The 26370-nt window shown below is 42.5% G+C and overlaps 1 protein-coding gene across 1 annotated transcript in view; it reads left to right on the top strand.

Annotated features, from left to right (window-relative positions):
* Positions 1-638: 638 nt before the first annotated feature.
* LOC102396526 (integrin alpha-M) overlaps positions 639-26370 on the top strand; it is a 37211-nt gene continuing 11479 nt past the window's right edge. The window contains exons 1-14 of the mRNA XM_006070383.4: positions 639-792; positions 3279-3384; positions 6429-6532; positions 7044-7114; positions 7255-7372; positions 8042-8172; positions 8593-8738; positions 9723-9876; positions 10889-11039; positions 12472-12545; positions 14655-14784; positions 15310-15452; positions 22566-22706; positions 22799-23008. Of these exons, the coding sequence (XP_006070445.4) occupies positions 765-792; positions 3279-3384; positions 6429-6532; positions 7044-7114; positions 7255-7372; positions 8042-8172; positions 8593-8738; positions 9723-9876; positions 10889-11039; positions 12472-12545; positions 14655-14784; positions 15310-15452; positions 22566-22706; positions 22799-23008 (1707 nt within the window). The 5' untranslated portion in view covers positions 639-764. The remainder of the gene's footprint in view (positions 793-3278; positions 3385-6428; positions 6533-7043; positions 7115-7254; positions 7373-8041; positions 8173-8592; positions 8739-9722; positions 9877-10888; positions 11040-12471; positions 12546-14654; positions 14785-15309; positions 15453-22565; positions 22707-22798; positions 23009-26370) is intronic.

The following is a 26370-nucleotide window of genomic DNA, read 5'->3' as shown; positions in this document are numbered from 1 at the left end:
CTGTATAGGAGTCCATAGGGTCACAAAAAGTTGGATACAACTGAGCAACTTTCACTTCAGGGGCTTTCTCTAGTTGTAGCACACAACTAGAGATTTATTTATTTGGCTGTGCCGGGTCTTACTTGCAGCACTCATTTCCTTAGTTGAGGCATGTGTGATCTAGTCCCCTTACCAGGGATCAAACCTGGTCCCTCTGCATCATTGGATGTGCAGAGTCATAGCCACTGGACCAGCATGAAAGTCCCAAGATAAATTTTTGGAAGTGAAAATTCCTGGGCAAAAGCGTTTGAGACTTTTTTTTTTAAAGCAAAATAATATTCAAATATCACCAAATGTCCCCGTACCTGAGTTGTCCTTATTGATGGCCACACCTGGAGACAGCTCCTTGGGCGGGAAGGAGGGACATTTTGCAAACTGTGCTTCAGGGAGACACGTTCTGGGAGGCAGGTCCTCAGTCTATTCTTTGTTTTTCATAATGTTTTGGCCAACTCTAGAAGCAGGTGGGCAAACAAAGATAACTTTGGGATATTGACCTTGATGGTTTGAGCCAGGGAGCTGGGTAGGGAAGCAGCCCAAGCTGTGTGAACACAGCCTGGAGAGGAAGGTCAGGCGGGACTGAGTGTTCACTGAGCCTCCACCCTCTTCCTTTGAGTCTGACAGACTTCTGCCTCCTACTTCTCTTTTTCTGTCCTTCCTAGCTTTGGTAGCTTCCTTGAAGTGGCTCAGTGGTGCTTGCAGCCTCACGGTTCCTGCTGCCTCCAGCTATGAATCACAGAATCCTTCTACTAACAGGTGTGCCTGGAGCCGGGGGTCCTCCAGGGAGGTGGAGGGGAGTTTTTGAGTTTGTGAGTGGAGACAAAGGGTCCAGAATACTTAGGAGTGAGACTAGGGAAAGCCAAAGGGGATTGGAGGAAGGTGAAGGGATTCACGAAGTAGAGCTAGAATGAAATGGGATAACCATAGAAGCTTGGATAAATGACTCAGTTCATAGAGTATGCCCTGGATTTGGTTGGTCCCGTCTTCATGGATGAGGAGACTGAGGTGTAGAGAGGTGAAAAGACATATTGAAGAGTACACAGTAGATCTTGGCTTCTCTTCTCAGAGTGATTTTTTTCTTGGATTCTACCTCACCTCCTATTTGTCTCCTCTTTTCCAAGGACCCAGATATAAATGTTTGTTGAATGACTGACTGACTGAAATGATTCAAGTTCGTTTTCCTTTCTTGTCTGTGTTTTGTGGCATGTGAGTCAAAGAGGGGAAAGAAATGCTTGTGAGTTGCACAGGGAGGAAATTACCTAATGGAGTCTTTAGGAATGTACTGTTGGGCAAATCAGTGGAGTGGGAACCTAGGGTGGGGCTCAGAGAGGGGCTGAATGTACCTGTTGATGGAAATAATCAATAAACAAGAAAAGAGTGTTTTTTTTTGGTTTGTTTTTTGAGTCAAACTGAGAACTATAGCCCAGGAGACAGCTTCCTGAGAACTTGGAGGAACTGTTCCAGAGAAGCAGGGTTTGGGGCATAGTTTTATATCTTGTCAGAAGAAACCACATCAGACAAGTCAGAGATGCATTCTTTCGAGGTTTCAAAAGACATGAAAGCCAAACAGATCATCAGGTACACAGAAAGCTGGTATGGCCTTGGCACCTGGGAAGGAAGTCTTACCATCAAAGCAGGAACAGCATTGGCGTCCCAGGAAAGGAGGCATTTCATCTTTGTTTTTTTATTTTAAAATTTTTTAGTTTTGGCTTTGCTGGGTCTTCACTGCTGCATGCAGACTTTCTCTAGTTGTGGCAAGCAGGGGCTACTCTTTAGTTGTGGTCCGAGAGCTTCTCATTGTGGTGGTTTCTCTTGAGGCAGAGAACTGGCTCTAGGCTTCTGTGGTTGCTTCTGTGGTTGCAGCACATGGGCTTAGTTGCCCTGCAGCATGTGGGATCTTTCTGGACCAGGGGTCAAATCTGTGTCTCCTGGATCGAACCTCCTACTGGAAGATCTCCTGGAGGAGGACATAGCAACCTACTCCAGTATCCTTGCGAGAATCCCATGGACATAGGAGCCCAGTGGGCTACAGTTCATGGGATCACAAAGAGTCCGACACGACTCAAGTGACTTTGCATGCACAGAAGCCAGAATGACTTCCCATAGCTCAAGATATCAAAATTTCTTCCGTTATACCTGATATTGGTGTTCTAAGGCCAGGAGTCAGCAAACCGTAGTCTGGGGCGTAATGTGAGGACTCATCATGTGTTTTTGTACATGGGTCCCAGATGACTGTTTGGAGCCATGAGATCTAGATGAATATTTATAACTGATGACAAGGAACACTAACTTTAAATCTTGCAAAATTCCATCTGTCTCATCAGCAAAATTGTATTAAAAGAACTTTTACTCAATTATTCTATTTTGAATTTCCTTCATGAAAAATGCATTTTTTCTTTTCTTGAAAGTGAAAGTGTAGTTGCTCAGTTGTGTCCAGCTCTTTGTGACCCCTTGGACTGTAGCCAGCCAGGCTCCTCTGTCCATGGAATTTTCCAAGCAAAAATACTGGAGTGGGTTGCCATTCCCTTCTCCAGGGGATCTTCCTGACCCAGGGATCAAACCAGGGTCTCCCACATTGTGGACAGATTCTTTACTGTCTGAGACACCAGGGAAGCCCCTTCTTTTCTTATATAAATATATGCATAATTAGATTCCATTTGCCTCTTGGTCCACAAAGCCTAAAATATTTACTATTGAGCCCTTTATAGAAGGCTTCCCAAGTGGCGCTAGTGGTAAAGAACTTGTTTGCCAGTACAAGGTCCCTGCTTCAGGAAGATCCCTTGAATAAGAACATGGCAACCCACTCCAGTATTCTAGCCTGGAGAATCCCATGGACAGAGGAGCCTGGTGGGCTATAGTCCATGGGGTTGCAAAGAACTGGACACAACTGAAGGGACTTAGCATGTACCCCTTTATAGAAAGAGTGTGGTGACCTCTGCTCCAGGCTGGGACCTGGGGGGGACCCATCTCCATGTAGGGTTAAGGTGAATCCTGACAGGAATATGCTTGGGGCAAGAGAGCAGGCTGCTTTCTTTTTTTAATCTTTCTTATTTTTAAATTTAATATTCTTTGGCCAAGCTCTGTGGCATGTGGGATCTTAGTTCTTCAACTGGGGATGGAACCTGTGCCCCTGCATTGGAAGCACAGAGTCTTAACCACTGGACCACTAGGGAAGTCCCAGGCTGCTTTCTTAACTGTTTCCATATCACCTCCTGACTTCAACCCCCTTGTTCTCCCTCCAGCCTTGGCCTTATGTCATGGGTTCAACCTGGACACAGAAAAAGCAGTCATCTTCCAAAACAACGCAAGGGGCTTCGGGCAGAGCGTGGTCCAGATTCAGGGATCCCGGTAAGAGCTGCAGGGGCACTCCCTGCCCACACGCTTTCCCTCCAAGATTTAACATACCTAGCTAGGACATGGAAGCAACCTAGATGTCCATTGACTGATGAATGGATAAAGAAGATGTGGTAAATGTATACAATGGAATATTACCTAGAGCCTATTATACAGAGTGAAGTAAGTGAGAGGAACACATATCTTATATTAACACATACATATATGGAATCTAGAGAGACAGTTACTGATGAACTTATTTGCAGGGCAGCAAAGGAGATGAAGACATAAAGAACGGACTTGCGGACACAGCGAGGGAAGGCTAGAGTGGGATGATTAAGAGAGTAATGCTGAAACATGTGCATTACCATATGTAAGATAGACAGTGGGGATTTGTTGTGTGACTCAGGGAACTCAGACGGGGGCTCTGTGACCACCTAGAGTGATGGGATGTGCTGAGAGGTGGCAGGGAGGTTAAAGAGGGAGGGGACATATGTATACCTATGGCGGATTCATGTTGATGTATGGCAGAAACCAACAAAATAATATAAAGTAATTATCCTTCAATTAAAAAAAAGCAACATACCTGAAAAAAATAGAAATTTCCTTGATTTGCTTTTTTTCTTAATTTATCAGAGTCATAAATTCAAAAGATATGAAAGAGTGTGATAGAAAACCTCTTCCTCCCTCTCAACCCCCAGTTCCCTCCCCAGCAGGGTCCCTGGTAAGTGGTTTCTTGTGTGTTCTTTCAGAGGTGTTATACACTGCATAGACCACATTTTTCTAACATTTTATTGACAATCGGCCACTCCACCCCCTACTTGCCATTTATTACTATTACTATTATTGTGATTATTATTTTCTAATACTTAAATTTTCTATTGGAGTATAGCTGATTTGCAATGTTGTGCTGGTTTCAGATGTACAGCAAAGTGGTTTGGTTATACATGTACATATATTCATTATTTTTGAGATTCTTTTCCCATATAGGTTATTACAGAAAATTGAGTAGAGTTCATTGTACTATATACCATAGGTCCCTGTTTTGGTTATCTAATTTATATACAGCAGTGTATGTGTATTAATAGTAAATTCCTAATTTATCTCTCCCGCTTACATTTCCCCTTTGGTAACATAAGTTTGTTTTTGAAATCAGTGAGTCTGTGTCTGTTTTGTAAGTTCATTTTTATACCTTTTTTTTTCTTAACTGGATTCCACATATGAGTGATATTGTATTTTTTTTTTCCTGACTTACTTCACTTAGTAAGACAATCTGTAGTCATTTATTATTTATGGCAGCTCTGGAGCACAGTAGCAGAACAGGGAGGCTGGGATACAGACACTAGAGCCTGCAAAGCCTAAAATATTTACTTTTACAAAAATAATATTTATGGAAATGATGTCATTTTTCGAGAGAAAATTTGCCAGCTTCTGCTCTAAACTGTCTTCTGCAATTTTTTTTTAAAAATTAGCAGAGCTTGCTGATTTTACTGAGTAAGTATATGAAGAGCTTCCTTGTTCTTTTTTATGCTGACATCATATTCTATTTTTATTATTATCTATTATTTGGAAATACTGTACTTTACTCTTTTGTTACCTTTAAATCTCTTCTGAGCAGACATTGGATTGTTTCCAAACTTTTGCTCTATAAACAATGCTGGCATTTTGTACATGAGCAAGTATATTTCGGAAGTAAATTCCTAAAACTAGGATCGCTGGATCCAAGGGTACATGTGCATATGTAATTTTAATAGATTTTTCCAGATTACCTTCTATGATGGTGGCAACACGTTGCACTCACACCAGAAATTTGTGCAAACACTTACTTCCCCACCAATTAGCCAACCCAAAGTGTTAGCAAACTTAACGATCTTTGTAAATCAAATAGGGAAGAAATGATACCTCAATTTAGTTTTAAATTGCATTTCTTCTTTTAAGAGAGATTTATTTCCTTTTCTGTGAACACCTTTTTTCCTCCTTATCTGTGGCCCATTTTTCTCTTTTTTTTTTTCCCTTCTTGATTTGTGGGAGATATAACTACTGAGGAAATAGTCTGGGTGTTCATCTCCGTCCCCCAGTTTATCATTTATTTTTTGACTTTGTTTTTGGTAGTAGATCACATACAGAAATTTATTTTAAATGACTGTTGGGGGGACTTCCCTGGCAGTCCAGTGGTTAGGACCCTGAGCTTCTGTGGCAGGGGACACGGGTTTGACCCTTGGCTGGTGAACTAGGATCTCAAATGCCTTGTGGCATGATCAAAAATAAAAACAAAAAAACTTGTGGGGTTGACTGTATTCATTTAAAAATGACTTCTGGATATATTATGTCCTCCTTAGAGGGACTCTTCTCACTCCAAGATTAAACATTTTCCTATTTAAAAAAATTGGAAAAAAAGTTTTGGCTGTGCCATATTGTAGGCAGAATCTTAGTTCCCTGACCAGGAATTGAAGCCATGCCCTCTACAGTGGAAGTGCAGAATTTTAACCACTGCGCTGCCAGGGAAGTCCCCAGACATTTTCCTGTTTGGGAACTGTACATGGACTAACTCATTTAATCATGATAACTTTGAGGTAGGTACTACTGTTCTCTGTATTTTAGAGGTGAGAACATTGAAGAATAATAAGGTAATTAAATCAGTCCTTCAAGGTCACACAGGAAGTAAGGGTGGGACTAAATTTTTATTTTAGACAGTAAAACTCCAAGGCCTCTATTCCTTTCCACTCTGCAATATTGCATTCTTGCCTGACACAGGAAGAGGGAAATGCTTTCAAGTTAGGAAAGTAGACTGTCTACCTTCACAATTTAGAAATTCTTGAACTTACTGAAGTGACCCTTGGGACCATAAATTCAAATGACTGGATTACGAGAATATTCACAATAAACAAACAATGGGTAAAAAATAAATTCCTCATTTTTTCTTTGCTGAGTCTTCTTCCTGTTGGGGAGAGGTGGGGAATCCCTGTGAGGGTGGCTCCCCACTTATCCTGAGTGGCAGAACTTCCATCATTGGTCTCCTCCCCAGTTGTCATTGTGTCCTCTTATCTGTTTCCCTCCAGGCTGGTGGTTGGAGCCCCCCAGGAGGTAAAGGCTGCTAATCAAACAGGCGGCCTCTACCAGTGTGACTACAGCACGGGCAGGTGTGAGGCCATCCCCCTGCAGGGTGAGTCATCGCTGCCCCGGCCCGGCCCAGGGCTAGGACTCCACCTCTGCACACACCTGGACTTGTCAGGCCTTTGTCCTGGGGTCTGTGGCGGGGGGCTCAGGGGGGCAGCTCCTCGGCCTCTGAGCTGTATGCAATCACTCTCAGGCTCCCCTCTCCTTGTCCCTTTCTATGACCTACGTACCTCTTTGGATCTGTCAGACCTCCAAATCTCCCAGGTTGAGGTGACCCCTGTCCAACTCTTGTTTAGTCGCTAAGTCATGTCCAACTCTGGAGACCCCATGGACTGTAGCCTGCCAGGCTCCTCTGTCCATGGAATTTCCCAAGCAGGCATACTGGAGTGTGTTGCCATTTAGTCCTCCAGGGGATCTTCCTGATCCAGGGATCAAACCCCGGTCTCCAGCATTGGCAGGCAGACTCTTTACCACTGAGCCGCCAGGAAAGCCCAAGCAGCTCTTACAGAGCCCCTTCCATCCCCCAAGGCTGACCATGTGTATATCTGTCCTCTCAGTTCCCCCAGAGGCTGTGAACATGTCCCTGGGCTTGTCTCTTGCATTTGCTGCCAACCCTTTCCGGCTGCTGGTGAGTTGCCTTGGGTCATGGGAGTGTTCTGAGGGAAGGAGTTGAGGGCCCAAGGCTGCTGAGCCTGGGGTCTTGATGGGTGGAGAGGCTGGGTTGAAAGGACAGGGAGCAGAGACAGCCCCTGTTTCCCTGCCCCCTAGGCCTGTGGCCCCACAATGCACCAAATTTGCAAGGAGAACACCTATGCAAATGGCTTTTGCTTCTTGTTTGGATCCAATCTACTCCAGCAACCCAGGAGGATCCCAGAGGCCCTCAGAGGTGGGTACAGAGAAGCAGTATGAGACTGGAGGGCCCTGGGCAGGACTGGGCTGAGGGACTCATAGTCTGGGGGATTATTTACAAATCTTGGTGCAGAAGGGTGAGGAAACTGGGTTCCAGTGTTTCTCTTCAATTTTCACTCTTAAATATTCCAGAAGAAAATTATTTATTTTTGGCTGTGCTGGGTCTTCATTGCTGGTCGGGGGGTTTTTCCTAGCTGCAGTGAGTGAGGGCTAGTCTCTAGTTGTGGGGCTCAGGCTTCTCATTCTAGCAGCTTCTCTGTTTCGGAGTATGGGCTCTAGCACACGTGGGCTTAGTAGTCGTGGCGTATGGGCTTGCTTGCCCCGCGGCATGTGGAAACTTCCTGCCCCAGGGTTCGAACCCATGTCCCACTGGGAGGTCGGATTCTTAACCACTGGACCACCAGGGAAGACTGCAAATTATTTCTTATTCTTCTATGAGGTAGCTGTGATAACTCTACTTTCCCTGCCTTGAGCAGAATGAACTAAAGTTTCCCACGCCACTTTGTCCCATGTTTTTCTTTAGCTAGGCGCATGGTTTTCATCTTGTCTACCTTTCATTCTCATTGCTCAGCAGACAGCTGATTTAAAAAAAAAAAAAATGAACCCGAGTCTCTTGTGCTTACAGTTTCTTTTCCTTTTCCCCCAGGGTGCCCTGAGCAAGACAGTGACATTGCCTTTTTGATTGACGGCTCTGGTAGCATCGACCCAATAGACTTTGAGCGGATGAAGAGGTTTGTCTCAACTGTGATGAGTCAATTCCAAAAGTCCAAAACCTTGGTGAGTGCAAATGGGTAGGTTAGGGAACAGCCTTGCCTATGGCGGGTCCTGTCCTACTTCCTGTCCAGATGGTGCCAAATTGCCAGTTGATCAGCATTTTCTTTCATGATTTGCTGTCTTGCTCTGACTGGATGCAGCTTCAGCCTTCTTCCAGCCCTCTGTAAAGTAGGCACAGTAATTGATAGGGGTTGGCGTGGGACATGAAACCCATATGTCATCTCTGGCTAAGTTCTAGTGCTGAGAAGTGGGAGCTGATGGCCAATCACTGTCCTCCTGGTGAGGCAGAAGGGCTGGGATGGGGCAGAATTTGGAGGAATTTGGAGCCTGGAGTATTTCAGGATTTATGGAGAGCTTTCTGGGAGATAGCTAAGTGGGAGGAGGGGTGCCTGCTCCAGTCTAACACCAGGTGCCTGTTCCCAGTTCTCTCTGATGCAGTACTCGGACGACTTCCAGACTCACTTCACCTTCAATGATTTCAAGAGAAACCCTGTCCCGGAATTACTGGTGAGGCCAATAAGACAGCTGTTTGGGAGGACGCACACGGCCACGGGGATCCGCAAAGTAGTGTAAGCTCTTCCCTCTTTGCTTAGGATGAAAGGAGGAGTTTTTTTTTGGTTTTTTTTTTTTGGCTGAGCTTTGCAGGATAAAGGGGTATTGTTCAGAAAGGGCTGGGGTAGAGGGTATTTCCAGTGGATGGGGCGGTTTGAGTTAGGTGTGGAGAAGGGACTGTGCCTGGTATGTTCATGACATACAAATTGTGAGTAAAGGTGAGAGTAAGGGCTTCTCTGGTGGCTCAGTGGTAAAGAACCCGCCTGCCAATGCAGGAGGCATGGGTTCCATCCCTGGGTCAGGAAGATCTCCTAGAGAAGGAAATGGCAACCCAGTCCAGTGTTCTTGCCTAGGAAATCCCTGGACAGAGGAGCCTGGAGGGCTATAGTCCATGGGGTTGCAAAGAGCTGGACACGACTGAGCGACTAAGCAACAACAACAAAGCAGGGGTTAGGGGGAGAGAGGGCAAGGCTGGAGGGAGTGTAGAAAGATCAGATGAGGCCAGGTTAGCAAGGCAACTGAAAAGCCAATGGATCCATTGACGTTTTCAGCAGTGGGGAGATGTACCCATATCTTGTTTTGGAAAGTTCCCTCTGATCTGTATATATGTGTGTGTGTGTGTGTGTGTGTGTTTAGAGGCAAGGGTAGGGGTTGAGACAAAAGTGCAGGAAGATGAGCTGGAGAGCCAGCAGGAGAGGTGTGATGAAGGCATAAATAAGCTATGAACTTTTTAATTTAGAAGGAATAATACTCAATTTAAAAAATCAGCCTATGCCAAAGAATATAAAAGCAATGAAGGCTTCTTTTCCTTCCACTTTCCTGTTCTTCTGCTGCCCTTCCAGATCTTGGGGCATCTACAGCTCAGGGTTTGTCCCAGGGGAGCCCAAGCACCTTCTAGACAGAGTCCAGTTGCATCTGTAACTGCTGATGTTCCTTCCCTGGTATTAGGCGCATCTCTCTGTCTGCTCAAATTTGACTTTTCTCTCCTTTACCCTGGATAGAAGAGAACTGTTTCACAGCAGCAGTGGAGCCCGGAATCATGCCATTAAGATCATGATTGTCATCACAGATGGGGAAAAATATCTCGATCCTTTGGAGTATAGTGATGTCATCCCTGAAGCTGATAGAAAAAAGATCATTCGCTACGTCATTGGGGTAGGAAATGTGGCTCTCTGACTTGATACTTGTGTGGGTTTCTACTCAAACACATCCTCCGTTGAACTTGGAAGCATCAATAAAGTCAAAATGAGGCCAGGGTAATCTCTGCTAGCACAGATGCACCTGTCTCAGCGAACTGCTGTTACAATGATGCTGTATAACAAATGATCCCAACATTCAGTGGCTTAAAACTGTAAGTGAGTCTGTCAGTCAGGCTGGGCAGTTTTTCTGGTCCCAGCTGGACTCACTCACGGGTCTGTAGTCAGCGGCAGGCTGGTTGGTGGCTCTGCTGATCTTGACTGGGCTCTCTCCATGTCTGAGGGTTGCCATGTGTGTCTCCTGGGGCTGGGGTAACTTGATGCTTCTGTTGCATGTGTCTCTTCCTCCAGTGGGCTAGCCTGGGCATGTTCTCACGGTGAAAGCAGAGGGAAAAAAGAGCAAGTAGGAATGTTGCAAGCATTTTTTCAAGCTTCTGTTTGTATCACATGGGATAACATCCAAGAGCTAAAGCAATACAAGTGGCAGAGCCCAGAGACGATGAATGGAGCAGAATACTCTTTCAGGAGGAGGAGGGCACAGCAAAGCTTTGAGGAAAGGGCTTGGATACAGGAAGGGGTAAAGGGCTGGGAGCATCAGTGTCATCAAACTACTACAGTATCTTGTATGACATAGAAAGATGTATTATCTGGGGTCCCTGGCTTGGCAAGTGGGAAACAACTTCATATGAAGGAGAAAGCTCCCTGCCCTCTAAAGAGAGGTCAGTTCCATGCCAGGAGGCATGGCACAGCAAATGGGCCAAAGGCTGAATTTCAGCCCCAATTTCCCCCTTGACAGAATGTACAGTGTACAACCTGCTCCACCGTACCTGGCAGCCCTGTCCCGGGGGCCTTCTGGTACATTCCTTCCTTGGACAGATATTTTCAAATTCTTTTCCTGTAGAATTTTCTTTGCTGGTGGAGAGTGCTACTTCCAGAAATTGTCTGATTCGACCTCTGTTTTTTGGTAACAGGTGGGAGATGCTTTTAGGAGTAGGAAATCTCTAAAGGAGCTCGATACTATTGCATCTAAGCCCCCTGCTGACCACGTGTTCCAGGTGAATAACTTCGAAGCTCTGAAGACCATTCAGAACCAGCTTCAGGAAAAGATCTTTGCGATTGAGGGTAAGCTAAGGTTTTGTAGTCCTAGAGCAGCCCCAAAGGCAGCCCCTTACCCCCAAACACGTATTTCCCTCTAGAAACAAGGACCTCCTAGCCCTTGGCATTCTGACCCTCATCATCAACTCTCTTCTTCCTCCAGTTCTCAACAACTCTGGCCTCTCGCTCCATTTCTTTGAAAGATCTAATTTTGCAAGTCTTGCCTACAGGCTGCAAAATTAGAGGGTGGGGGAGACAAATCCCATATGGTATTTTCCCCAACTTTGGATGTGTTGCCAACATTTGTCTGTTTGGTTCACTGCTGTATCTCCAGTGCTTAGAATAATGTCTGGTGCATAAAGCATGTTCAATAAATGTTTGTTGAAGGAAAGAATTTAAAAATTGGGGGAATGTTCACATACAGTCCGAATTTATGGTTTCTCTTGAAAATTTGGAAGATTAGACACCTTGAACACTGTATACCCACTGGACAAAAAATAGTTGGAACCAAATAGCCACCATCCCTTTAAAAGGGGCATATGCGGCCTTCCTTGGTGGTCTAGTGGTTAAGACTCCATGTTCCCAATCTTGGGAGCCAGGGTTTGATCCCTGGTCAGGGAACTGGATCCTGCATCCATATCTAAGACCCAGTGCAGCTGAATAAATAAAAATAAATATTAAAAAGGGGCCACATGCCAACAACGGTCCATATAGTCAAAGCTATGGTTTTTCTAGTAATCGTGTGAGAGTTGGATCATAAAGAAGGCTGACCACCAAAGAATTGATGCTTTTGAATTGTGGTGCTAGAGAAGACTCTTGGGAGTCCCTTAGACAGCAAGGAGATCACACCAGTCAATCCTAGAGGGAATCAACTCTGAAAATTCACTGAAGGATTGATACTGAAGCTGAAACTCTAATACTTTGACCACCTGATGCGAAGAGCTGACTCATTGGAAAGACCCTGATGCTGGGGAAGATTGAGGGCAGGAGAAAGGAGTGACAGAGGATAAGATGGTTGGAGGGCATCACAGACTCAACGGACATGAATTTGAGCAAACTCCAGGAGATAGTGAAGGACAGGGAAACCATAAATTGTGGTGCAATTTATGGGGGTGCAAAGATTTGGACACAACTTAGTGACTGAACAACAGCAATATGGCTAGATAAGCAACAAAGATATAAATTATAGCTATTATCTTGTAATAACCTATAAAGGAGTATAATCCACGAAAATACTGAATCACTATGCTGTTCACCTGAAACTGACATTAATATTGTAGATTAACTGTAACTTAAATGAAAAACAAAAGCATAACAGAGGAAATGTAAAAATAAGGGGAGTGGGTTGTATGGCTCTCATCTGAGGCTCCTTTTGTCTGGTTGCTATAGCATTTGAGTTTCCAGCCCCTGTTCTCGGTTCTTCTGCTTTCTTTAATGTAGAGTGTTCTTTTCCTCACAGGCACGCAGACAGGAAGCACCAGTTCCTTTGAGCATGAGATGTCTCAGGAAGGTTTCAGTGCTGCCTTCACCTCCGTAAGTGGCCTTTTGTTTAATTGGAGTTGAGGGCTGAGACAAAGCAGAAGTGGTGCAAAGGTTTGGGGGCTATTCTCTGTGATGGGTACCTGTTGGGAGGTACATCTTTTTTTCTTTTTTTAAAATTGAAGTATGGTTAATTTACAGTGTTGTAGTAATTTCTGGTCTACCGCAAAGTGATTCAGTTCGCTCTCTCATATATATATATATATATATATATATATATTTATATTTATATTCTTTTTCATATTCTTTCCCATTATAGGCTATAATAAGATATTGAATACAGTTCCCTGTGCTATACAGTAGGACCTTGTTGTTCATCTGTTTTATATATAGTAGTGTGTATCTGTAAATCCCAATTTCCTAATTTATCCCTTCTCCCTCTTTCCTCTTTGGTAATCATAAATTTGTTTTCTATGTCTGTGAGTCTGTTTCTGCTTTGGAAACAAGTTCAGTGGCATCAGTTAAAAGCTAATTTCTTTATGTTTGATTGTGCTGGGTCTTCATTGCTGCACAAGGGCTTTCTCTACTTGTGGTGAGCGGGGGCTACTCTGAGAGCAGGGGCTACTCTCTAGTTGCAGCGCACAGGCTTCTCATGGCAGTGGCTTCTCTCGTTGCAGAGCATGGGCTCTAGGCGCATGGGCTTCAGTACTTGCGGTGCACGGGCTTAGTTGCTCTACAGTATGAGGGACTTTTCCAGACCAGGGATTGAACTTGTGTCCCCTACATTGGCAGGAGGATTCTTAACCACTGAACCACCAGGGAAGTCCCAGATACCTTTTCAAGTTAGTATTTTCATTTCTTTTGGATATTTACCCAGAAGTATGATAGCTGGGATCATAGTAGTTTTAACTTAAAAATTTTGAGGAGCCTCCTTACTCTTTTCCGTAGTGGCTGTACCAATTACTTTTCCACCAACTGTGTATAAGTTTTCCTTTTTCTTCACACCCTCAGCAACACGTATTTCTTCTGTTTGTGATGACAGCCATCCCAGCAGGTGTGAAGTGATAGCTCATTGTGATTTTGGTTTGCATTTCCTTGATGATTAGTGATGTTGAGCATTTTTTTTCATGTACGTCTTAGCCATCTGTATGTCTTCCTTGGAAAAATGTCTTTTCAGATCTTCTGCTCATTTTAAAGTCAAGTTTTAAAACAAACTTTTGAGTTGTATGAGTTCTTTATATATTTCGGTATTAACCCAAATATGGATATATGATATATGATTTGAAAATATTTTCTCCTGCTCTATAGGTTACCTTTTAATTTTGTTGTTGGTTTCCTTTGCTATGCAGAAGCTTTTTAGTTAATATAGTCTCACTGCTTATTTTGTTTTTGGTGTTAAGTTCAAACAATCATCACCAAGACTGATGTCAAGGAGATTACTACCTATGTTTTCTTCTTGGCGTTTTATGATTTCTGACCTTATGTTCAAGTCTTTTATCCATTTTGAATTGATCTTTATGAATAGTGTAAAATAGTGGTCCAGGTTCATTCTTTTGCATGTGGCTGTCTAATTTTCCCAAAACCATTTATTGAAGAGACTATCCTTTTCCCTCTGTATATTATTCTCTCCTTTGTTGTAAATTCACTAAGTCATGCCCAACTCTTTTGTGACCCCATGGACTTTAGCCTACCAGGCTCCTCTGTCCATGAGATTTCCCATATAAGAATACTGGAGTGGATTCCCATTTCCTTCTCTAGAGGATCTTCCCAACTCAGGGATTGAACCCATGTCTCCTGCACTGCAGGCAGACTCTTTACCACTGAGCTGTCAGGGAAGCCCACAATACATAAGAACAACATATGTATGGGTTTATATACATACATATATAAACGGCTCTCTATTCTGTTCCATTGACTTATGTGTCTATTTTTATGACAATATTATACTGTTTTGATTACTATAGCTTTGCAATATAGTTTGAATCCAGAAAGTGTGATGCCTCTAACTTGTTCTTTTTCTCAAAATGCTTTGGTTATTTGGGATCTTTTGTGATTCCATACAAATTTTAGGATTGTTTGTTCTATTTCTGTGAAAAATGCCATTAGGATTTTGATGGCACTGAACCTCTAGATTTCTTAATCTTATTCTACCTTCTTTCCCAGGATGGTCCCTTGCTGGGTGCTGTGGGGAGCTTTGACTGGGCTGGTGGAGCCTTTCTGCATACATCAAAGGATAAAATCACTTTCATCAATACAACCAGGATAGATTCAGACATGAATGATGCTTATTTGGGTAAGTAGAGAGGGCAGAGTTATTTTAAGAAGGGGTCAGGATATGGCATAATTCAACCAGTGTAGATGTCCTTGGATCTTTCACAGGCTCTTGGGATAGGTTTAAAGACAGAAATATCAAAACCTCATTTTTAATTATGCTAACGAAGAGGAATGGGCTTCCCTGGTGACTTAGAGGTAAAGAATCTGCCAATGCAGGAGATTCGGGTCCAATCCCTGGGTTGGGAAGATCCCCTGGAGAAGGAAATGGCAACCCACTCCAGTATTCTTGCTTGGAGAATCCCATGGACAGAGGAGCCTGGTGGACTACAGTTCATGGAGTCAAAAACAGCTGGATATGACTTAGTGACTAAACAATAACACCACTACCAACAACAGCAAATGAAGAGGAATAGAATGCCGGGTTCAGTTACCCCAATCTCACAACCACGGGCAGCCCCATTGCCCCTACTCACGGGACAGTCCTGTTGGTGGGGGCAGGGTCTCTGAGGGAAAGCACTTTCTCCTCTTAATTCATCATCTTCAGGTTATGCTGTCGAAGTCACCTCGCGGAACCGGGTGCAAAACCTGTTTCTGGGAGCACCTCGATATCAGCACATTGGCCTGGTGGTGATATTCAGACAGAATGCAGGTGTTTGGCAGAAAAGCACTGAAATCAAGGGAAGCCAGGTGAGTGCTGAGTGTGTGGGGCACAGATGTACCAACAGAAGTACCCTGGGGACTGAGGGCTTCCAGGATGGGCATCACCAGGTGCCAATGGGGCAGAGTTTTGTTTTTTTTTTAAAAAACTTTTTATTTTGTATTGGAGTATAGCTGATTATCAATATTGTGATAGTTTCAGGTGGACAGCAAAGGGACTCAGCCATACATATAAGGTGTGGCAGAAGTTTGTAAAGCAGATTCCAGAGGACTTTAAGCTAGAGAGCAGTGGGACCAACTTTGGGACAAACTTGCATTTGAGAATATCGTGTCCTCACTTTTCTGATAATAGTAAATACCAACACTTGACCTGTCCAGAGCTCTCTACAAGTCTATCTGTACACAAAACTGGCATTTGACCAGTCCATAACCAGGATGAGCTTCCTTGATGGTTCAGATGGTAAAGAATCTGCCTGTAATGCAGGAGACCCAAGTTCGATCCTTGGGGTCGCAAAGAGTGGGACATGACTGATTAACACTTTCACTTTTTCTAACAAGTAAACCATATTAGTTATTAAAATATTGAAATAATTCTATATCTGTCAATAAATAGCTGCTTCATTGAGACGTCCTCCCCCTTCTCTCTCCCCACCCCCACCATGCACTCTGGTACCCTCACCCTGTACTCTTTGAACTTCGCCATAATCTAGCAACTATGACGTCAGATACGACCTGATTCAGAAGACTTCTAGGACCCACTTCAGCTAAGCCTGTGGTTGCTGCCTGAGCAGTCCTAGGAATTCAATATTTTGAATATCACCCCTGCAAAAACTGTTTTTAAGAAAGTGTTAGCAACTTGAATTCAGCAATCTATAAAAAGAATAATACATCATGACCAAGTGTGGTTTATCCCAGGAACACAGGGCTTGTTCAACAATGTTGCAGAAATGGGCCAACTGATTCTAAAGTTCATATGAAAATGCAAGAGACTCACAGTAGCCAAAATAATCTTGAAAAAGAAGAATTAAGTTGGAGGAGTCACAGTTTCCAATTTGAGGCTTACTTTAAAGTTACAGTAATCAAGACAGGATGGTACAGCTAAGGACAGACCTATAGATCAATGGAATAGAACTGAGAGTTGAGAAATAAGCCCATATAACTATGGCCAGTTGATTTTCAACAAAGGTATCAAGTTCATTCACTAAGGAAAAAAAGATTTTCAACAAAGATGGTGGGTTAACTGGATATCCACATGCAAATGGATAAATTTGGATCCTTACCTTACAATATACAAAAACTTAAAATGGATCAAAAACCTAAACTAATACAATTATGTAAAGTTTAAAAATAAAATAAAATTAAAAAAAAATAAAATAAAGAGAAAAAAAAAACCTAAATGTAAGAATAAAAGCTATAAACCTCTTAGAGGGATTCTTAGGTGAATTTCTGTAACCTTAGATTTGGCAATGAGTTTTTGAATATTCCACCATAAACACAAGCAAATATAAAATAGGTAAGCTGGACTTCATTAAATTAAAAACCTTTGAGCATCAAATTGCACTGTAAAGAAAATGAAAAGAATGGGAGAAACTATTTATAAGTCATATATCTGATAAAGATCTGGTATTTAGAATATATAAAGAACTTTTACAATTCAACAATAAAAAGACAACCTCATTTAAAAATGGGCAAAGGATTCAGATAGATATTTCTTCAGATAAGATATACAAATGGCCAATAAAAACATGAAAAGATGCTTGACATTACTAGTCATTGGGGAAATGAAAGTCAAAACCACAATAGAGACAGCACTAGAAAGGCTATTTAAAAGAAAAAAAAAAACATGAAAAATAACATATGTTGGTGAGAATGTGGAGAGATTGAAACCTTCGTACTTTGCTGCTGGGAATGTAAAATAATACAGCTGCTATGGAACACAGTTTGGCAGTTTAAGTTAACTATAGATTTATCATTGCTGTTGTTTAGTTGCTCAGTCATGCCTGACTCTTTTGCGACCCCATGGACTGTAGCCTGCCAGGTTTCTCTGTCCATGGGATTTCCCAGGCAAGAACACTGGAGTGGGTTACCATCTCCTTCAGAGGTTCCTCTCAACACAGGGATTGAATCCCCATCTCCTGCATTGGCAGGTGGATTCTTTACCACCGAGCCACTGGGGAAGCCCCTAGATTTACAATATGACTCAGAAATTTTGCTCCTAGGTGTATACCCTTTCCCAGGATGAAAACAGTTGTTCAAACTAAAGCTTATACATGAATGTTCATAGCAGCATTATTCATAATAGTTAAAATGTGGAAGGAACCTAGATGTTCATCAACTCATGAATAGATAAACAAAATGGGGTGTATCACGTAGTGGAATACTATTTAGCCATAAAAAGTATGAAGTGTTGATACATGCTACAACATGGATAAACTTTGAAAATGTTATGCTAAATTTAAAAACCCAGCCACAAAAGACCACATATTGTATGATTTAATTCACCTGAAATGTCCAGAGTAGATAAATTCATTGAGCCAGAAAGTAGATTAGTGGTTGCCTGGATATAGAGGGAGGCGGGGCAGATTGGGAGTGACTTTTAACAGGTATAGGGCTTCTTCCTAGGGTGATGAAAATGTTTTGGAATTCATGGCAATGGTTACATAACATTGTGAATATACTAGAACCCACCAAATTTTATACTTTAAAATGATGAATTTTGTAATGTAAATTTTATCTCAATTTAAAAGAGCCATTCTGGAAAAAAAAATCAATGTAATTCACCATAACAACAGACTAGAGAAGAAAAATGTAATAATCTTAACAGATATGGAAAAGAATTTGACAAAATACATGCTTTCATGATGTTCCCAGCAAATTAGGAATTAAAAGGAACTTCCTTAACCTGAGAAAGAGCATTTAAAACAACAACAACAATAACAACCTACAGCTCGCATCATACTTAAAAGTAAAAGAGAATTTTTTTCCTAATTGGAAACAAGGCAAGAATATCCACTTTCAGCACTCCTATTCGATATCATACTGGAAGACACAGCAGTGCAACAAGGCAAGAAAAGAAAAGAAAAAAGGGCACGCAGAATGGAAGGGAAAAAATAAAGCTGTCTCTATTTACCAATGACGTGACTGTTTGCCTGGGAAGTCCCAAAAGATCTATTAAAAAAATTATGTAACTAATAAGTTATTTCAGTAATTTCTCAGGATACAAGATCAACATGTAAAAATCAGCTGTGTTTCTAGGCCTGCAATGAATATTTGGAAATTTAAATTAAAAAAACGGTATCATTTACAGTAGCACCAAAGACCATGAAATGCGTGCGTGCGTGCATGCTAAGTTGCTTCAGTCATGTCTAACTCTTTGCGACCCTATGGACTGTAGCCCACCAGGCTCCTCTGTCCATGGGATTCTCCAGGCAAGAATACTGGAGTGGGTTGCCATTTCCTTCTCCGCAGGATCTTCCCAACCCAGGGATTGAAACTGTGTCTCCTGAATCTCCTGCACTGGCAGGTGGGTTCTTTATTATTAGCACCACCTGGGAAGCCCAGACCATGAAATACTTAGGTATAAATCTAATAAAATGTGTACAATATCTTTATCCTGAAATGTACAAAACACTGATGAGAGAAATCAAAGACCTAAGTAAATGGAAAGATAAACTGTGTTCATGGATTGGAAGACTCAATATTGATAAGATGTTACTTCTCAAATTGATCTATAGATGCAACACAATGCCAATCAAAATTCTAATTTATTTGTAGAATTAATGAGCTGGTTCTAAGATTTATATGGAAAAATCAAAGAAAGTAAATATTCAAAACAGGTTTGAAAAAGATCTTAGGTAAATACTATTAGGTATTTAGTGGAAGATTCATAGACTACCTGAATTTTAAGACTTCCTGTAAAAGTTGCAGTAAGCAGAACAGTGTGGCAGGAATATCAGAGAAACAGAATAGGCCTCAAGTAAACTGATACATATATAGTCAATTGCTTGTCAATAAAGACACAAAGATAATTCAATGGAGAGTTCAATGGTGCTGAAACAATTGAACACCCATAGTAAGAAAACAAAGCAAAACCTTCTACACATGTCTTGTCAACTGATCCATGTTAAGATTAATTCAAAATAGATTATAGAGCTAAATGTAAAATCTGAAACTATTATACTTGTGAAAGAAAACATTAGGAGAAAATTTTTGTGACCTTGCATTAGTCGAAGAATTCTTAGATATAACACTGGAAACATGGCCCATAACTTAAAAAAAACGATAACTAAGAAAAGTTTTGCTCTGTTTATTAAGAGAATGAGCAGATAAACTACAGACTGGAAGAAAATATTTGCAAATTTTCCTTCCTTTTTAAAAATGACCTATTTGAAATAAAATAAAATTACATATCTGACAAAAGACTTATATCCAGAATACATAAAGGAGTCTCAAAACTCAACAAGAAGTCAAATAATTCAATTAAAAAATAAGCAGAATATTTGAGCAGACACTTAACCAAAGAAGATATATGAATGGCAAATAAGCACATGAAAGAATGTCCCATATCATTAAATCATCACAGAAATGCAAATTAAAACCATAGTGAGATACAATTGCACACCTATTAATATGATTAACATAAAAAAGAAATAAATTTGCAATATCAAGTACTGGCAAGGATGTGTGGCAACTAAAACACCCACACATTGCTGTCAGAATGGAAAAATGACTACTTTGGAAAAGTTCATCAGTATCTTATAAAGTTCAATATAACTCTTAGGTATTTATCCAGGAGAAATAAAAATAGACATTCACATGAAAACCTGTATTTAAATGTTTTTAGTGGCTTTATTCTGGAGAAGGCAATGGCACCCCACTCCAGTACTCTTGCCTGGAAAATCCCATGTATGGAAGAGCCTGGAAGGCTGCAGTCCATGGGGTCCCTGAGGGTCAGAGACAACTAAGTGACTTCACTTTCACTTTTCACTTTCATGCATTGGAGGAGGAAATGGCAACCCACTCCAGTGTTCTTGCCTGGAGAATCCCAGTGACGGGGGAGCCTGGTGGGCTGCTGTCTATGGGGTCGCACGGACACGATTGAAGTGACTTAGCAGCAGCAGCAGCAGGGGCTTTATTTATAAATGCCCCAAATTGGAATCAACCTGAATATCCCTCAACTGGGGAATGGATAAACAAACTGTGGTACATCTGCACAATGGAATACTTGTCAGAAATAAATCAGAACAAATTAATGATACATGCAACAACATAGATGAATCCCAAATGCTTACTCTAGTTGAAAGAAGCCAGATCTGAAAAGCTACCTACTGTGTAATTCCCTTTATATAACATTCTGGAAAAGGCAAAACTACAGGGACAGAAAACAGATCAGTGGTTGCCAGGGGCTGATGACTGAGGAAAGAGGTTGATTACGGCAAAAGGGAATATTTTGGGGGTGAGGAAACTGTCCTGAATCTTGACCATCGTGGTAATTACATGACTTTATGTGTTTGTCAAAACTCATAGAAACTAGTAAAAAGCTTGAATTTTATTATGTGGAAATTATACCCAATAAACTTGACCTAAAAGCAAAAAAAAATCCTATTGACTTTATGATGAAGCTTAAATGCCTTTATTGAACTATGGGGGAGGAGACGGGGGCGGGGGGCGGGGTGGGGGGGCTTCCCCGATGGCTCAGCAGTAAAGAATCCTCCTGCAGTGCAAGAAACACAGGAGACATGGGTTCGATCCCTGAGTGGAGAAGATCCCCTGGAGGAGGGCCTGGCAACCCACTCCAGTATTCTTGCCTGAGAAATCCAGGCAAGAATCTATTAAGATCTCCTGGGGAATTCAGGCAAGAGTCTCCTCTGTATGGAGAAAGGAGCGTGGCGAGCTGCAATCCATAGAGTCGCAAAGAGTCGGACACAATTGAAGCGACTTAGCACTCCAGTGTTCTTGCCTGGAGAATCCCAGGGACGGGGAAGCCTGGTGGGCTGCCGTCTATGGGGTTGCACAGAGTCGGACACGACTGAAGTGACTTAGCAGCAGCAGCATGCACATGTACAGAACGGACTATCAGGAGGCTTCCCTCAGAGGCGTGTGGGGCAGAAATCAGACAGTAGTGAGTCACTGTCTTGATGCCATCTGCACTTTTCCTTCCTTGAACTTGCCCCACAAATTAGAAATTTCCATATACATCTCCCTTTTATCTGGTACTGTTCTCCCTTCCAACCTCCTGAACTGAAAGCCTTGAAGGCACGGTCTCTACTACCCAGCCTCACACTCAGCAAAGAGCGACCCTTTGTTTGTTGAATGAATGAATGAATGACTAAAGGGGTGATTTCTATGGATGAAGTCTACCCATTTACAGAGAACATATCTTGATATTTTTTGAACATATTTTAAAATTCTTTTAAAACATAAACATTATTTCTCAATATCATGCCAAAAAATTCCTGTAACAATAGTTATTTTTCATCCAAGCCAGTTGATTCCTTATTAGCCAGACTGCCAACTTTGATTTACCCCCTAAAGACTTCCAACATATTGAAAGGATATCCCGTGTAGTCTTCCAGGCTTTTCTCTCGATATTTTTTTTCTTTTTAATTAAAAAAATTTTTTATTTTATTTTTGGCTGCTCTGGGGCTTAGTTGCAGTGCGTGGAATATTTCATAGCCGCTCGAGGACTCTTTGTCGCGGGTGCAGGCTTCTCTCTAGTTGTGGTGTGCAGTACTTATGGTACTCAGTAGTTATGGTACTCAGGCTCAGTTGTCCCGCAGCATGTGGGACCTTGGTTCCCCAGCTGAGGATGGAACCTGCTTTCTCTGCATTGGTAGGTGGATTCTTAACCACTGGACCACCAGGGAAGCCCCTGTCTGTATTTTCAAATCCAGCTTCTTTGCTACCTTAATCATCTCCCTGGAACACGGTTTAGGGTGAATCCTCACCACCGCCCATCAACTCTATAACAGGCTCTTCAGCTGGCAGTACATTCAAACAAGGATTGATCATGAAACAGGGAGAGGATCTCATCCACTCCAAAGGGCCTTCCTCAGCAGGTGTGATTTTACATCCCAGGGAGAAAACCCCCATGCCCTGTTTTAGGTGGGAAGAGGTATGTGATCTTGGCCTTATCTCTTTCAGATTGGCTCCTACTTTGGGGCCTCCCTCTGCTCCGTGGATGTCAACAGAGATGGCAGCTCCGACCTGGTCCTCATTGGGGCCCCCCATTTTTATGAGCAGATGCGAGGGGGCCAGGTGTCCCTGTGCCCCTTTCCCCGGGGGGTGAGTAGTGATGAGACCCAGGCTGGGTGGGGTCTGGCTGTGGGATGGAAGGGTCGCCTGGGGTGGGACCTGACACTGTTTTTGTTCTGCAGAGAGCTAAGTGGCAGTGTGATGCTGTCCTGCGAGGGGAGCCGGGCCACCCCTGGGGCCGCTTTGGGGCAGCCCTGACAGCGCTGGGGGATGTGAATGGGGACAGGCTGGTGGATGTGGCCATTGGGGCCCCGGGAGAGCAGGAGAACCAGGGTGCTGTCTACCTGTTCCATGGAACCTCAGAACTGGGCATCAGCCCCTCTCACAGCCAGGTGAGGCCGGATCATCTGTCCCTTTCTAAACCAACGTTCCCTCAGCTGCCAGGTCAGTTCTCCCAGAAGCCCTTTTCAGAACCTTCAAAAATAATACACACTTCACAGAAAAGATTCATTCTGACCACAACTAGAGGAGGTGCACAGGGCCAACATCACTGCTGCCACTTTACAGGAGGGAAGATGAAGGCTCAGAGGTAATGAATGGTGAGCCGGAAGTGTTAGGACGTAGACGTTCTTCTCCTCTGAATCTCAGTCTTCATAGGATGACCAATAGACCTGGTTTGCCCCACATCTGTCCTGGTTTGGGGCTTCCCTGTTGGCTCAAATGGTAAAGAATTTGTCTGCAATGCAGGAGACCCGACTTGGGAAGAGCCCCTGGAGGAGGAAATGGCAATCCACTCCAGTATTCTTGCTTAGAGAATTCCATGGACAGAGGAGCCTGGTGGGCTACAGTCCGTGGGGTTGCAAAGAGTCAGACACGACTGAAGCATGTATGGACAGAGCCCCAGGCATCAGTATAAAAATTTCCACTTTATTAAGAAAAAATTCAGTATATAGTGAACATCCATGTATTTATAAGCTAACATCTACTATGAATATTTTATTAGATTTACTTTTTCACATCTCCATCCTTGTATTCATTCTTTTCTACCTGTTCATCAGTTCATCACATTTTAAAATGCGTTTCAAAATAATTTGCAACACCAGTCCAACTTCACCCCTAAATGCCTCACCATGTATATCATTAACTAGAATTTAATATTTGCTTACCATTATTTTTAAAATAAAATGTATAGACAGGAAATGCACAGATCTTTGGCCAGTCGATGAATTTTGAAAAATATAACCCACAATCCTGGGAATTCTCTGGTGGTCCAGCAGTTATGACTCAGTGCTTTCACTGCCATGGCCTGGGTTCAATCCCTGATTGGGGAACTAAGACCCTGAAAGCTGTGTGGTGACCAGACAAACAAAAACCAAACAAACAACCCCCAATAATTCTATGAAGGTACATGCCTGTAAAATTCCATGGACAGAGGAGCCTGGCAGGCTACAGTCCATGGGGTTGCAAACAGTCAGACCCAACTGAGCAATTTCACTTACCGTACCGAACATCATGATCACTTTAGAAAGTTCCCACCTGTCCCCTCCCAGTCAATTTCTGACCCCACTCCATCCTAGAGGAAGCTACTGTTCCAATTATTTTCCACCATGGATCAATTTTGCCCGTTCTAGGGTATGGACTATGATGCTATGTCGGCCCTAGTATTTTTCACATACTCCTTTTAAAAAAATAATTCTACTTATTTATCTATGGCTGCACTGAATCTTCCTTGCTTTTCCGGTTTTTCTCTAGTTGTGGCCAGCAGGGGTTATTCTCTAGTTGCGATGCGTGGGCTTCTCACTGCAGTGGCTTCTCTTGTTGCAGAATACAGGCTTCTAGGGCTCGAGGTCTTCAGTAGTCACACGTTCTTTAGTTACAGCCCAGCACTCCTCACATTCTTCCCTCTGTGTCACGGAACCTCTTTCCACAATTTTGTGATTATAGTTAAGCCTTTTTCTCATTGGCATCTGTTGTTTCTTTGTGTAAATGGGATTTGAAGGCTCTGGTTTTACTCTATTTTTATTACAACACTTTACATGCTTGTATAAGTTAAAAGATCTAAAGTAAACAGCAAAAGCCCTAGCTCCTTCTGCCCTTTTATCTTTACCAGAACTTGCCCTGGAAAGGAAAACAAGGGTAAAGGGAGGGTCCACACATTCACCCACCCTCACCCACACCCCTGTACACCCATCCCCACCCATCCCCACACCCACTCACACCCACACTCAGACCCACCCATAGCCCCCATACACCCACATCCACTCACACCCATACACACACTCCCACTCCGCTCACATTCTCCTCTCCCACACCACAGACTTTGGAATTAAAAATAAATGCAAAAAGGATCATGCAAGCTTATTGTTTTACTGTTTGTAATTTTTACTTGTTCTTTTTCTATGACTGGAACTGTGGTGGTCAGTATTTCAACAAGCAAGTGTCCTATGGATTTCCCAACTACCATATTATATAATTTCAAAACAAAGCTTCCTCCCAATAGGATAAAATAATTTTTTCTCAAAAAAATTTGCAGTATAATATATGTTCAGTAAACACACAAATCTTAAGTGCTGAATTTTCACATCTGTGAACCCAAGTAAGCACCACCCAGATGAAGATATAGCACATTTCCAGTGTCCTGCACTTCCTCATTCTTCTTTCCAGTTGACAACTTCACTTAAAAAATGGCAGTAAAATATACATGACCTAAAACTCACCCCCTTAACCATTTTTAAGTGTACACAATTCAGTGGCATTAAGTATGTGACAAAGTCACTTTTAAAATTTCTTAATATATTTGGCTGTTATCCTTTCAGTTAGACTATTTTTGGGGGGGGGGCTCCAAAATCACTGCAGATGGTGACTGCAGCCATGGAATTAAAAGATGCTTGCTGCTTGAAAGAAAACCTATGACCAACCTAGACAGCATATTAAAAAGCAGAGACATTACTTCACCAACAAAGGTCTGTATAGCCAAAGCTATGATCTTTCCAGTAGTCACGCATGGATGTGAGAATTGGACTATAAAGAAGGCTGAGCACCAAAGAATTGATGCTTTTGAACTGTGATGTTGGAGAAGACTCTTGAGAGTCCCTTGGACTGGAGATCCAACCAGTCCATCCTAAAGGAAATCAGTCCTGAATATTCACTGGAAGGACTGATGCTGAAGCTGAAACTCCAATACTTTGGCTACCTGATGTGAAGAACTGACTCACTGGAAAAGACCCTGATGCTGAGAAAGATTGAAGGCAGGAGGAGAAGGGGGCAACAGAGGATGAGATAGTTGGATGGCATCACTGACTCTATGGATATGAGTTTGAGTAAGCTTCAGGAGTTGGTGATGGACAGGGGGGCCTGGTGTGTTGCAGTCCATGGGGTTGCAAAGAGTCGGACATGACTGAGTGACTGAACTGAACTGATCCTTTCAGTGTTAATTTTCCACATAGATTGAAGAGTCAAAATTGTTCCTAACAGCTTATTATGAAAAGTAACAATTTTCATACCCACACTGTGATTTCCTCTTTGTTTTTCCTCCTCTTGAGGAAACCACTTTCAGCTCTTTCAATGATTCTCCGTACTTGCCAAGGACACAATTATATTGCTGCTGCTTGATTTTTGTTTTTGCGTTGACTTCCTACTATGGAAGGTGAGGACTGAGCTCTCTTTGAGGCCTCTCTTTTCAGATATTCACATGCTTTGCATCCCACCCCCACATTAAATTTATATGATAAATTTGGTTAGGTCAATACAGAGT

Source organism: Bubalus bubalis, chromosome 24 (assembly GCF_019923935.1).
Source record: "Bubalus bubalis isolate 160015118507 breed Murrah chromosome 24, NDDB_SH_1, whole genome shotgun sequence".
Taxonomy (NCBI): domain Eukaryota; kingdom Metazoa; phylum Chordata; class Mammalia; order Artiodactyla; family Bovidae; genus Bubalus; species Bubalus bubalis.
The sequence above is the reverse complement of the archived record's forward strand: the minus strand, read 5'-3'. Positions and strand labels throughout refer to the sequence as shown.